At 49.0% G+C, this 13,584-nt stretch overlaps 1 protein-coding gene across 3 annotated transcripts in view; it reads left to right on the top strand.

The window, feature by feature from the left end:
- The window catches only part of GRK3 (G protein-coupled receptor kinase 3), a 126,289-nt gene that overhangs the window by 99,522 nt on the left and 13,183 nt on the right, over nt 1-13,584 (top strand). For all 3 annotated transcript variants that reach the window (XM_045459273.1, XM_045459275.1, XM_045459274.1), the window contains 3 exons: nt 2,343-2,450; nt 10,114-10,180; nt 11,001-11,101. In XM_045459273.1, the coding sequence (XP_045315229.1) occupies nt 2,343-2,450; nt 10,114-10,180; nt 11,001-11,101 (276 nt within the window). The remainder of the gene's footprint in view (nt 1-2,342; nt 2,451-10,113; nt 10,181-11,000; nt 11,102-13,584) is intronic.

Below are 13,584 nucleotides of genomic sequence, written 5' to 3'. Positions count from 1 at the left end.
TTCTCGAGTCTTTTCAAAACTGTAGATGTGATCCTTGGACTCCCATCTAGCTGGTCCACCTACAAGAAGTGTTGTGGTTGAGGTCCCCAGTTTGGGCTTAGGTTTAGTCCATTTAATGACGGGATCAAGAATTATTATAAATGGAAAGTTAACTGTGCAGTGGCCCCGAAAAGTCAAAAACTTCTGTTATTGAACAGATTACCAGTGCCCGATTTGAGTTCCAGCTTATTTGCTGTAAGAACACGAAGTTGCATCTCATGTCACAGTGTTCTCAAAACCTTCATGTGTTCTTTCAGTGTTTGTAGTAGTTCGGATCGTCAGGGGACAGTGTTGTCAGGAAGCATCAGTAGCTGCCATGCGGGCAGAGTCAGAAAGCCATGGGGGCAGGTGGACCGGTATTTGGCTCCTATTGTGGCCAGTGTCATCATCTTAGACAGCTGATCTGCATTAACCTATTGTGTTTACCCTCGTTGTACTTTCCCTTTCCAGAATTGGGTTCTGATCCCAAGAATCATAGGCTCACAATTCACGACAAAGGTCTGTCCGGGCAACACTGAAATTAACCCTTCCCAGAGACTGGTTTGGAGACCCCTCATAGAAATCTCCAGTACCCTCACAGCGTGGCTAGGTGACCTTATGCCATCAGACTTTGGATTCCGGATGGTGGGGCTACTGCTGGTGCTGGACCCGCCTGTGAAGGACCAGCGCCCCTGTTCACTGTCTGAGAGCAGCCTTCCAAATAGAACTCGTTAGACAGAGAGCTCTGGGCACAGTGCTGATCCTGGGTCAGTAATGATCATGAGTGATCCAGGAGCACTTTCTGAGCAGATTCTCAGTGAGCATAACTTAAAAGTGATTATAATAAGAGTAGAGATTAAAGGCCCTGACGTGGATCGAGTTCTTCTGTGCCAGGACTGTTCTTAACCCATCACGTATATGTAATCCACACGGCAGCCTTGCGCAATGAAGTGTTGTCTTATCACCCATCTTGTCTGGGAAGAAGATCAGTGAGGGGTGGACAGGTTGGAGGGTGTGGCTTTTGCAGGCGCCCTTTCGGGCTGCGTCTTTGCAAGCCCCCATGAGCCCCCTCTTGCTCTCCTAGATGGAACAGTGCACACTCGGATCCTTAAGGAGGAGCCCAGAATCAACCAATGGGAGGGGATTCGAAGTTGCAGAAGAGTGCAAATTGCAGATAAAACGGTTGTCCTCCCAAATCTTTCAACTTCTGAAAAGCATCCTCACATTTGCTTAGCCGGGTCCTCTGACCTGCCGGTAGCCCTTAAAACCTGACACAGGGTTTCTCTATCTTTTTTGCTTTTTAAAATTTTTTTAAGTTTATTTTAAGAGAGAGAGAGTGGGGGGCAGGGCGTGGGACAGAAAGAGAGAGATCCCAAGCAGGCTCTACGCTGTCAGTGCAGAGCCCAAGGCAGGGCTTGATCTCACAAACTGTGAGATTTTGATCTGAGCTGAGATCAAGAGTCAACCACTTAGGGGTGCCTGAGTGGTTTAGTCAGTTAAGCATCCAACTTCGGCTCTGGTCATGATCTCCTGGTTCATGCATTTGAGCCCCGCATCGGGCTCTGTGCTGACAGCTCGGAGCCTGGAGCCTGCTCCAGATTCTGTGTCTCCCTTTCTCTGTCCCTCCCCTGCTCACATTGTCTCTGTCTCTCTCTCTCTCTCTCTCTCAAAAAATGAATAAATGTTAAAAAAAATAAAAAAGTCGGATTCATAACCTACTGAGCCACCTGGGTGCTCTGGATTTCTCTGTCTTTTGTACCTGCCGGCTTGTGTCCCTCTTCTTCCCCACTCCCTCAGGGTCTGTCGCTGTCTCTGTGCGTAAGTAGCCCCCATGCTTACCATGTGTCCGCCCAGGTCCTCAGCACAGAGGGTGGCACCACACAGGAGGGATGTCGCCATCCCTTCTGGTCCGTGGCACCACCTGTAGGTGCCCGCTTATCGTCCCCTCCCCCACTTCACCTCTGCCCCTTGCGCATCCTCCCTGGAGCTCTGGACCGGGCAGGAGACCCTCTAGCTCTCCATCGTGGTAGTGCAGGAAGACCAGCATGGTTCAGATTTCCCCTCCCAGACCGGACCTTGTGTTCTCTCATGTTTACCTCACACTGGCATTTGTTTGTATTCACTCCTACACTAACGAAGACGGAAACGGTCGATTTCCCATTGGGTGCTGCATGGCTCACGTTGGGCGGGATCCCCATCGTCCCCTCCGCCTCCTTTACGGCCGCTGCCGTTTAACAAATGGCGTCTGAACCCCTTGTCAAGCTGTTGACATTTCCTAAGGTGGGCATGCTTTCCTAACTGCGTGTACACTTTGTTCTCCCTAGTGGCACCCATGGGTACATGGCTCCCGAGGTGCTGCAGAAGGGGACGGCGTATGACAGCAGTGCTGACTGGTTCTCCCTGGGCTGCATGCTTTTCAAACTTCTCAGAGGGTGAGTGAACCACATCCTTTTCAAACTGCTGCCATGGCGTGTCCCGGGATCAGAATCCAGACTGGTTAGACATCCCTGGGCCTCACATCCTCTTGGATCACACATGGTAACCTGGATGGTGACCCTGGCTCTTCCTGCCTCGTAGAAGGGAGAGCTTTGTGCCCGGAAACTTTTAGGCAGAAGCTTACAGGTTCATATTTTTGTTCCATGCCAACACATTCAAACCTAAAAAAAAAAAAAAAAAAAAAAAAAAAAAAAAAGACTGCTTTGAAATAGCCCCATCGAGGACCCTGATTTGGGAGCACAAGTGTTATTTTAAAATGTGAATCACTGAAGAAGGTAGGATGCTTTTTCTTCCTCTAGGAATCAGTTACTCATGATTGTCTCACCCACGTAATGCATTTTGGGGGTCACAAGAAAGGACCCAAGGTCCAAAGCAAACTGATTTTAAAAGCATGCATTTATTCGTAAGCATGCTGAAGTTAATTTGTGCCTTTTTTTTTTCTCGAACACAAAAATGAAACTGCGTAATTCTGTGTTTTTAATTAATCGGTGTTAGTTCTCAGCCACCAAAGATGGTGAAATAGAGCGGAAGGATTATGAAATGAAAGCACTGTCAAAATATGTTCTCCCTTTGAACACAACGATTATGTTAACACTTCCATTAATGTTTAAGAATTTGCAGCCAACTGGAGTGGGACTCTTGAAGTTTTGCAAATATGGTTTTGGTTATTCCTCATTCACAAGGATACAGAAAGCACTTCATGTTAAAATTTCCTGGTCAGGGTTCCCCCTCTCATGGTTCTGCTGTGAAACGGGTCTGGTCGTTTGCTGGGCTTTTCACATTTCCACCGGGAAGCCTCGTGGAGCACGGCCACATCTTCTCATGGTGTTTAGCACATGCCGCAGGGCAGCCGGAGGACTCCATGTTTCCCCCCAGATTAGGTTCCAAGTGCCCTGGCCGCTTCCCCAGGACCCTGGTAATCGAGTTGTTCTCTGCTCCCGGTTTTCACTGGGGAACTTAAATTGTGTTATTTCTCAGAGAGTCAAGCCCTGTTGGGCCTTAATTGAATTACTGTATTTGTGGAGCCTGGATGGGCCTAATTCACGTCATCGGACTCGCTGACCTAATTAGAGAGTTTCTGCAAGACAGACCAGAGAAAACCACCTCCCACGCGAGATGTGGGGAGTGGGAAAGCCTCCGCACGCGTGGTGAGTGTGTGGAGACGCGCCCGGGTCTCTGGACATCCTCTGGAGATGGGGTTGGAGGTGCGGAATCCACACTCACAAAATTGTGAGATGATGAAATTCTGTGCATCGGCGAAACCATTGCATACGCCAAGTCCAGATTCAAAAATCAATAGTAATATGTCACAGGGGAAATGAAACCTGCAAAGCCAGGCATTCAGGGCTTTGTTCACTTCTTTAGTCTGTTTATAATAACGTCCCTGCGTGTAGATTGGGGATGATCTGGCGTGACACCGCTTTTAAAAAGATCAGAAAATTTAATTACTAACAATATGCCAGCACTGTGATTTGGGGCTAATAAGGTGAATCCAGGGACGCCTGGGTGGTGCGGTTGGTTAAGCGTCCAACTTCGGCTCAGGTTATGATTTCCTGGTGCATGAGTTCGAGCCCCATGTCGGGCTCTGTGCTGACAGCTCGGAGCCTGGAGCCTGCTTCCGATTCTGTGTCTCCCCCCTCTTTGCCCCTCCCCCGCTCACACTCTGTCTCTCTCTCTCTCAAAAAAAAAAACAACATTAAAAAATTTAAAAAAAAAAAGTGAATCCAGCTGTATTTAGCCCCAATTCAGATTGGGAGTACCGAATTGGGAGGTTTCATTCTTCGTGAAGTCTGTGATCGGGCCTGGTGGGGAAGTGTGGCTTCCTGCCCAGAGGAGTCCTGGCTGGCGGGAAGACATCCAGAGGGGTTCCCCAAGGAGGGGATGGACGAGACGAGGGGACAACGGTGACAGACCTCGAAACCATGGCTCCTATGGAAAGGTAGGAAGAGCTAAGTACAAGGCTTAGGGGGGCCCTAATGGCTTCTGGCTGGTGGAGGGTCCATTGTCAGGGAGGGGCTATATGCATGCTGCACTGCCCCCAGGAGCAGGCATTTAAGGAGGGGAAAGATTTCACTTGGACACAAGAATGCCCACTGGAGCATTTGAAGGAGTGTTGTACCTCACAGGTAGTGAGGTCTCCGTCACTGCGGGGGGACCATCCTTTGAGTCTGGCACGGAAAGAATCCTTCCAGCGTATAATAGATAGGACCAGATGAGTCTTCCCCAGTAAGAGTTATGATTTTTTTTAATGTTTATTTATCTTTGAGAGAGAGTGTGTGAGCAGGGGAGGGGCACAGAGAGAGTGGGAGACAGAGAATCCAAAGCAGGCTCCACACCTCCAGCACAAAGCCCAATGCAGGGTTTGAACCCACAAACCATGAGAACGTGGCCTGAGCCGAAATTGGATGCTCAACCGACTGAGCCACCCAGGCGCCCTGGGGTTTATGATCCTACGCCATCCTTTGCATTCCTTGTTTGGAAGCCATTCACGGGAAGGACAGAGCACTGAAACCGAAGGGCAGGGAGACATTGTTTGATTGATGTGATTTCGAGTAAATTTGGTAAACATTTATTGAGTACCTGCAATATGCAAGAGGCTGTGCTTGGTGCTCTGGGGAGAGGAAGGGAGGGAAGGAGGAAGCCACATCGGGTCTGTAAGGAGCTGGCAGGAGAGTAGAGATGTCTATACCCAGGAGCAAGGCCAGCCACAGTGTCCAGGGGCACGAAAATGGGTCCCAGGGCTAACTTGGGAGAGCGGGGCCAACTCCACGCAGGAGATGCTCTGTGAAGCGAGCTTGAAAGAGGGTGGCGATTCCAAGACTGGGGCAGAGTAGACACGTTTTCTTCGGGGAGCAGACAACGCTGGGCAGTTTGCCGTTCCCCAGCTGTGACCTGGGCGGGGCGGGTCACTGACAAGAGGATGGAGAGTGTGCTCGGGGAGAAGGTTGAGGAGATTGGGTGGAGATCGGAGAGCCTAGAACACTGTGCCGGGGAGTTGGGGCTTTGCTCTCGAGGCCCCGGAGCCTGGAGGCTTTTATGCAAAGGAGGGACACAGCTGGGGTGTCTGTCAGAAGAAGGTGACTGGACAGAGGGAGACTGGGACAGGTGCAGGGACCCAGGCGAAAAGCCAGGAGCACTCAAGCTAGCCCTGCAGCCCCGGGACCAGGAAGGGGGCAAGTGGTGGACCTATCTTGCTAGGCTGAGGGGTGGGGGTGGCAGTTGCTGTTTTTCCAGATGGGTGCTCAGATACGGAAGCTAAGGGGTCAGATTCGAGGTAGCTGGGGCGAGAGTGACGTCATTACCAGAATCCGTGGTTGTAAAATGTCGGTTCCTATTAAACTGATGTTTATTGAGGGACCTTCAGGAGCAAAACACCGTACTGGGGTCAGCAGGGGAAGGGGCTGTGCCCAGGAGGCTTCATCCCCTTCAGCTGCAGATGAGGGGACAGTGTCACCTGTTCCACTTCACAAGGTCGTGTGTGGGGAAGATATGGAAAGTATGTCTGGAAGTGACCTATTCAGTTTTCACTGGCCGCCTAGAAGGGAGCCCTGAGCAGCTAGCTGGGTTTTTTTCCGACACAAGGGGCTGAGGAAGCAAGGCAGCAGGGCAGGGGGATGAGGGGGAGAGCACCGGCCCACAGGCCCTGCCCCCCTGCTTCCTGGTGTGCTCACAGGACAGCCACGGTTCAGGTCCTTGCAGAATGGACCCGATGCCTTGCCAGCCGCTACCCAGCGCTCGGCCATCACCCCAGGGGCGCTTGGCAATGCCCGGAGACGTTTTTGGTTGTCACAGCTTTGGAAAGGGCTACTTCTGACATCTGGCAGGTGGGGCCAGGGATGCTGCTAAACATCTCACAGTAGTCAGGACGGGCCTCGCTGCCCCAGCAAAACGTTGCCCAGCCCAAAAGGTCAATGGCGCTGAGGATGAGCAAGTCTGCTCTTAGCCTGTCTCTTCCTTCCATGCCCGTGCAGTGAGGTTGAACAGGTGGTCACCAACATTCTGTGGTCGAATGCTTCCTTACATGGACCCGTATGTCCCCACTGCCTCTGCTGAAACACTGGTCTGCAGCCCCCACTTTGCCTCGACACCCTAGAAGAACACCACAGGGCCTGAGGGAAAGGAGCAAGCTGTCCCAGCTTGAGCTCGCGTTCTGCACCCCTGGACTCACAGTGATGGACCGAGCCGTTCAGAAGCCATGTGTCCGGGAGGTGTCACTGTTTCCCCCTCAGATGACTTTGTCTGGTATTGAACATGTGTCCTTGTTGCAAATGTGTGGGGTTGCTGTCATGATCCTCCAACTAGATTTCAGATGTCTGGTAAGGAAAAGAATTGATGTGACAGTGGCTTTGATCCTAAACTTGTCACCACTGATGGTCTGTCCCTGAAGCTGTCAGATGCAGGGAAAGAGCCTGGACGGTGCTCTGGGGACAGCTGAGCTCTGCCCGAGGTTACTGAGATTGTTCCTGTACGGAAGAAACAGGGAATGTTTATAAATATTTTGGCAGCTACTGGCTTAGGTTCAAAACTCCTATTTGACGTAACGTATGATCTTTTTCGTATTCTAAAATTAATTTTTGGCTTAAGAGTTTTGAATCACTCGTACTTAGAAATGTACTGCTTTTGAGCTCATTGTTTCACTGAGTGTGATGTGTGTGTGTGTGTGTGTGTGTGTGTGTGTGTGTGTGTGTTTTCCCAGCATTTCCGACATCTTGAGCGATTTCCCAACTCTTTTGGGGGAAATTTGCAGCGCTCCCACTCGGTCTGTAATTCACAAGCCACATCTGACCACCACACATGTGAATTTCATTCCCGAGGCACTTCCCGGCTGCAGCCAGCATGTTGCACGCCCTACAGGGAGAAGCGGCCGCCCTGCTAGCTGCCGGCGGGCCGATACCCTCTCCTATTTAAAGCGGCTGCATCAGGGAGCGGAGCAGCTGCAACGCACACAGGATCTGTGGGTACCACGTGCCTCCCTCAGAGCGGAGATCGTTACTGTCGTAGGGTCTCTTTAACGTTTTCCAAAATAGACACAGCGTCTTTGGCTTTGTGCACAAAGAATAATCAAGACTACATTGGAAACAGATGTGCAGCGCGATTTTGAACTTGAAAGACCAAAAACTTTCTCAGCGCCGCAAGCCCAGAACCGAATCGCTGAAAAGCATTTCCGACCATTTTGTATGCAGTCGGGCACGGACTAGCTATGTTTCTAGCACAGGACCGGGACAGGGTTCATGCGCTGGAAATGGGTTTGGCCCCACTGACTTTAACTCCGCTCCCCCCTGCCAGCCTCCCTCTGGTCTCATGAAAGACGTTTTAAATTTAGCACAGAGCATTTCTGTCAGAACACAGCAGGCCTTCTCTGCAAGGGTCAGGGCACAGCCCTTTCCTTCCGGCGGCAGACGCAGGCAAGTGCATGGGGGTCGGGAGCGGGAGTGGGGTCCCCCGGCACCGCACACAGGAGCCAGACCGGCAGGAGCTGCCACAGTGCCAGGAGATCCGCACACAGTCCCTTTTCATGGGTTCAGGGGCTTTGTGGGGTGGAAACAGCCATGTCCAGCAGAGAGGCTAACGTTTTAGTAAGATGTAATAAGCGTTTATTCTTTTTCTCTTGAACCATGGACGTGTTAATATCTCTGTGTCTTTTGCAGAGGAGAGTGATACAAGTAATGGTTTTTTTTAGATGTTAACTATCTTATAAATAACAGATACCATTTGACAAATGCCATTTGTTGTTATATCCTATTTGCTTTTTTTTTAATGTTTACTTTTGAGAGAGAGAGAGAGAGCGAGAGAGCAAGCATGAGCATGAACAGGGGAGGGGCACAGAGAGAGGGAGACACAGAATCCGAAGCAGGCGCCGGGCTCCAAGCTGTCAGCACAGAGCCCGACACGGGGCTGGAACCCACAAACCGTGAGATCATGACCTGAGCCAAAGTCAGACACTTAACCTGCTGAGCCACCCAGGTGCCCCCCATTATTTGCTTTTTCAATGCAGTAATTTTGCATTTTTATTTTTGGACACGAAGAGGTTGAAAAGGACATTTCCAGCCAAAATCTAGTTTAAAGATTAGCGTATGTTTGCTTAACCCTAACTCACCTTGTTTTATATTTTATTACTTTCAAGAGATGGAAATTACTTTCTATTCTGTTGCATGATAAGGAGGAAAACAAAGCATTAGAGTGCCCTCTCTTGTATGAAATGAACATTAAATCCTTAAAATAATAAAGGCTCTGAAATGTAATAATCTTTTCCAAGAGATGATTCAGTCCAGACTTCTCTAATTCAGCAGGATGGTCAGAGCGGTAGTAATGAGTAGTGAGTGGACAAATACGAGGATTAGTTCCTTTCCTAAATCACATTCATTTATGTGCTCAGTATTCTAGCCCACTGAAGACACTTCCAAATATTTTATAGAGTATGTTGCCTCTGATTATGTTATATATGCCTTAGAAATAAATCTGTAGAATTCGTAATTTTATGGGCCTGTCTTGCTATATAAGAAAACTCAGGTGTGTGTGTGTATGTGTGTGTGTGTGTGTGTGTATCTTTTTTAATTTTCAAATAAATAAAGAAGGCCAGGATTTTGTAATTTGCATGTTTACTGGTCTCTTTTGGTAAGATTTCCTTTAAAAGCCAGCTTCTCTGGGGTTTTCACAACAGGGTAAAGAGGAAGAATGATTTGTTTTTACACAGTTTATCCAGCAGGCATTTGTTGGATAAAGTAAGATTCATCTTCATGAAGTTCACGAACGACTGCTGGATCAGCCCCCTCCTGCATACTGGCGCCTACTACCGGCATCTCCATTGTTTTGTTGTTCCCTTCGCTGTTTCTGAGATGTGACCTTAGGCCCATTTGCAGATGAAGAAATCGTTGCTGATGGTTTCCATGACTGGCTCACAGCCAGTAAACACCCCAGTCACAACCTTGAATCCAGGTCTGCCAACTCCTAGATTTGGGGCTCTCCCAAAGTAAAACATGAGTGAGCAGCTCTCAGAGCCATGGATGGCCTGGGGGCACTGGGTTAGTTTCTGTCTGTTATCATCAAAGGAAGGTATTGCTTAAAGTTACAGGGCTGTTCCCCTTGGTGTGTTTTGTTTCCACTACAGTTCTCTGTGGGGTTTTTTTTGTTTTTTGTTTTCTTTTTAATTTTTTTTAAGTTTATTCATTTTTGAGAGAAAGAGACAGAGTGTGAGCAGGGGAGGGGCAGAGAGAGAAGGAGACACAGGATCCGAAGCAGGCTCCAGGCTCCGAGCTGTCAGCACACAGCCCGACGCGGGGCTCGAACTCACGAACCGTGAGATCATGACCTGAGCCGAAGTCAGACATTTAACCGACTGAGCCACCCAGGCGCCCCTCTAACGATATTTTAAAATATCTCGGGGAATATGTTTGCTGATCAGCCCCCCCCCTTTCAGAACCTAACGCACCCCAACACCAGTGTTTGTCTGGAAACGGTAAATGTGTATGGCTTTGGTGTTTCTGTAGTTTCGGATGAACGGTGACAGAACGCAGTCCTCTCTGCAGGCGTGAGCCGGGGACACGTGTGTGCTGAGAATCCCGGTACCACATCATCACAGAGTGTTGTTCATTTCCACAGGCACAGCCCTTTTAGACAACACAAAACCAAAGATAAACACGAGATAGACCGGATGACTCTCACCGTGGTAAGGAGACTGAAAACTCCATTTTTTTTTTTTTAGTGTCTGTTTATTTTGAGAGAGAGTACGCGTGTGAGCAGGGGAGGGGCGGGCAGGGGAGAGAGAATCCCAAGCAGGCTCCACGCTGGCATTGTGGAGCATGATGAGGGGCTCAAAGCCAAAAACCATGAGATCATGAAATCCAGAGTCAGACGCCTAACTGAGCCACCCAAGAGCCCCTAAAGACTCCACCCTTAGTCACATGACAGTGTTCACGTTTCAGTTCATTGGAACCGGTGTAGAAACTTGCCTTCTTAAAACAAATGAGCAGAGACACAATTCGTAGAGGAATTCCTGATTGGAGATTTAGTGGAAATAGATGCCAAGGCAGAAATCAAGGTTTGCCCCCCATCAGTAAGAGAAAGATACAGGCAATCAAGAAGTAAAGTGAAGAGATCAAAGAAAAGGAAAAATTGCTGAGTGTAGAAGAGTGAGGAGACCTTCTCGTCTCCTGACCTGGTCCCCCGGCCTGTTGATTGTCATTGAAAATGATTAGTTATCGGGTGGGGGCGGGGGGGGCGCCTGGCTGGCCCAGTCGGTGGAGCCTGCGACTCGTGATCTTGGAGTCATGAGTTCAAGCCCCATGTTGGGCATAGAGATTACTTGGGGTGGGGGGGAAAGAAAGTGATTAGTAAGTTTCCCATTTCTTTGGAGTAAATATTAATTCGTGATGACTCTTCAGTTTTTAACACTCTTCATCCAAGAAATGGCCTTTAGGTCTGGTTGGGTGTCGGGGCCCTGGTTCCAGGAGAGCGTCTTCCAAATCATGTTCTTTTCTCTCCCCCAGAACGTCGAGCTCCCGGAGGCCTTCTCCCCTGAACTTCGGGCCCTCCTAGAAGGCCTGCTCCAGAGAGACGCTAGTAAGCGGCTTGGCTGCCGTGGAGGCGGGTAGGCCCTTTTTTTTTTACTCTTCAGTGTCAGTATCATCACACAGAATACCTAACGGCGATTTTCAGTATGTCACAGATCATTCCTAGCCCCTAAAAGTGTCCCATTTCGATCTAAGCGGGGGGAAAAAACCACAGGAGAAATACACATGCTGTCTTTAGTGTTTTATAATTAACGAATTGAAGGAGTCACTAACTTTTGAACTTTAAAAGTCGATCACGTAGGTTGTGGAAATGAATCCTGATGTCTCGCGGTTCATCTGGTGATGTTTTCCTAATTACGTTTGCACCCCGATCTGGCCGCCGCCCGTTTTCGCTCACGTGTAGCTGGCCGGTTGCTGTCTTGAACTCGCTTTCCAGCTGCTGTCCCTCCACTGGGTGAAAAGGACAGTAATACCTGGAAAGCTGACAGAGAAGGAAATGCCGACTTCCAACAATCCAGTCTCTCCTCACCCCCGGGCTGGCTCTTCTTCCCATTTCATAGGAAGCAGCTTCTAGAATGAGCAACAAGGGTAGTGAGAGGTACATGAGTAAGTCACGGGGGTGGAAGGCACAGTACAGAATATAGTCGATGGGACGGTAATAGTGACAGTCTGGTGACAGGTGGTAGCTGCAGCATAGCGAGTAGACTTGTATCATTCCGTGTGCACCTAAACTAATGTAACACCGTGTGTCAGCTGGCTGTACTTCAACTTAAAAAAAGTTTGGAACCAAAAAGAAACAACTTTTAACCATGCGTGGTATGGGTGTATGTCCCATACGTATGCATACGTGTATTTTAGAGTAGCTTGTATGTGCGTATACATTTTATACTGTATATTACACGTATATCGTGTAGGTAGCTGCGTAACGTGCTCATGTGCGTACTTTTTTTTTTTCAAGTTTATTTATTCTGAGAGAGTGCTCACATGAGTGGGGAAGGGACAGGGAGAGGGAGAGAGAGAGCATCCCGAGCAGGCTCCGCACTATCAGCGCAGAGCCCGATAACCGGAAGATCGTGACCTGAGCCGAGATCTAGAGTCAGATCAGGTTGACCAGCTGAGCCACCCAGGTGCCCCTGCACACTTCCGTCTTTATTAATTTGAGAGATTATCCAAGCCTGCTGATACAGATGAAGATTTAGCCCTGTCAGTACTATCTCTATAGCCTTCCCTGTCCACCACCCCTCAGAAGAATTGAAACTCTATGTTCGTTTAACCCGTGCGTTTTTTTTTTTTTAATTTTTTTTTTTAACATTTATTTATTTTTGAGACAGAGAGAGACAGAGCATGAACAGGGGAGGGGCAGAGAGAGAGGGAGACACGGAATCTGAAACGGGCTCCAGGCTCTGAGCTGTCAGCCCAGAGCCCGACGCGGGGCTCGAACTCACGGACCGCGAGATCATGACCTGAGCCGAAGTCGGACGTTTAACCGACCAAGCCACCCAGGCGCCCTAACCCGTGCGGTTTTAAATGCTATGCTTACCCACTTGTGCCTTGTTCCACCAACTACAAACAGGGTCTTGAGTCCCTACTTTAGAAAGTGAGGGTCTTGGCATCCCTGTCTTGCACTGTCCTCTTCTGTCCCACTGACTGCTTTCTGTCTCCGTTCATTTTTATTTTCACCCGGTCAGGCTGATCCAGTTTGCCCAAGCCTAGCCTGGAGTGGCCCTCACTTTCGTTTGTGCTCTATATGAGATCTCCATGTGTATGTGTGGGCTTTCATTTCCGACTGAATTTTTTTCAGGAAGGGCTCAAACCCACTAGCTTCGGTGACAGCCGACTGCTCGGTTTCTGCTACTCAGCACCCTCTGTTCTGACCTTCTCTCTTGTTGCCCTCCTGGTTTGAATCTGCTATTTACTTGATCCCATGCCTTCTGGGGGGCCCCCATCCCAACCCTCCCCCCGATTAGCTAGAGAGTGTTCTCAAGGAACTCCTTCAGAGAGGGGGTACGAGAGGTAAACTCTCCGTGTTCCTACACATCCAAAATGCCTTCCTGCTGTCCTCCAACTTGACTGCTATTTTGGCCAGCTGTAGAATTCTAGATCGATACTAATTTCCCCCCAGATCTTTGGAGATACTGCTTTATTGTGTACAATAAAGCTGGTCATGGAACTCCATTATCACTCATCACGTCCAGCACCGAGACTCCCGTGGACCGTCCAGGCTGGTGTTCTTCTGCTTGGGGAATACTGTTACTTTATTTATTTGACATTTGCACTCTTCCATTTCCTTGGTTAGCTCGCAGAATTCCTTCTAGGTGGCTGTGGGAGTTTCTAGAAGGGTCATCAATGCCGCTGACCCTGTGTATTACCTGTATCTTTGCTTTGATTCTGTTCTATTTTCTGATGGCTTAAATTTCCAATCCCTCTTCTGATTGCTCTTTAAAATCTTTAGCAGGCTTAATTTCTTTCAGATAGAACCTTTCAGAGGTTTTCCCCACTGTAATAGAATAAACACCTAGCTGTAGGTGTTTTGGGATTAGATACGGAGAAAGAAAGTATG

This window comes from Leopardus geoffroyi, chromosome D3, assembly GCF_018350155.1.
Source record: "Leopardus geoffroyi isolate Oge1 chromosome D3, O.geoffroyi_Oge1_pat1.0, whole genome shotgun sequence".
Lineage (NCBI taxonomy): Eukaryota > Metazoa > Chordata > Mammalia > Carnivora > Felidae > Leopardus > Leopardus geoffroyi.
This window is presented reverse-complemented; position numbering and strand designations above follow the sequence as displayed.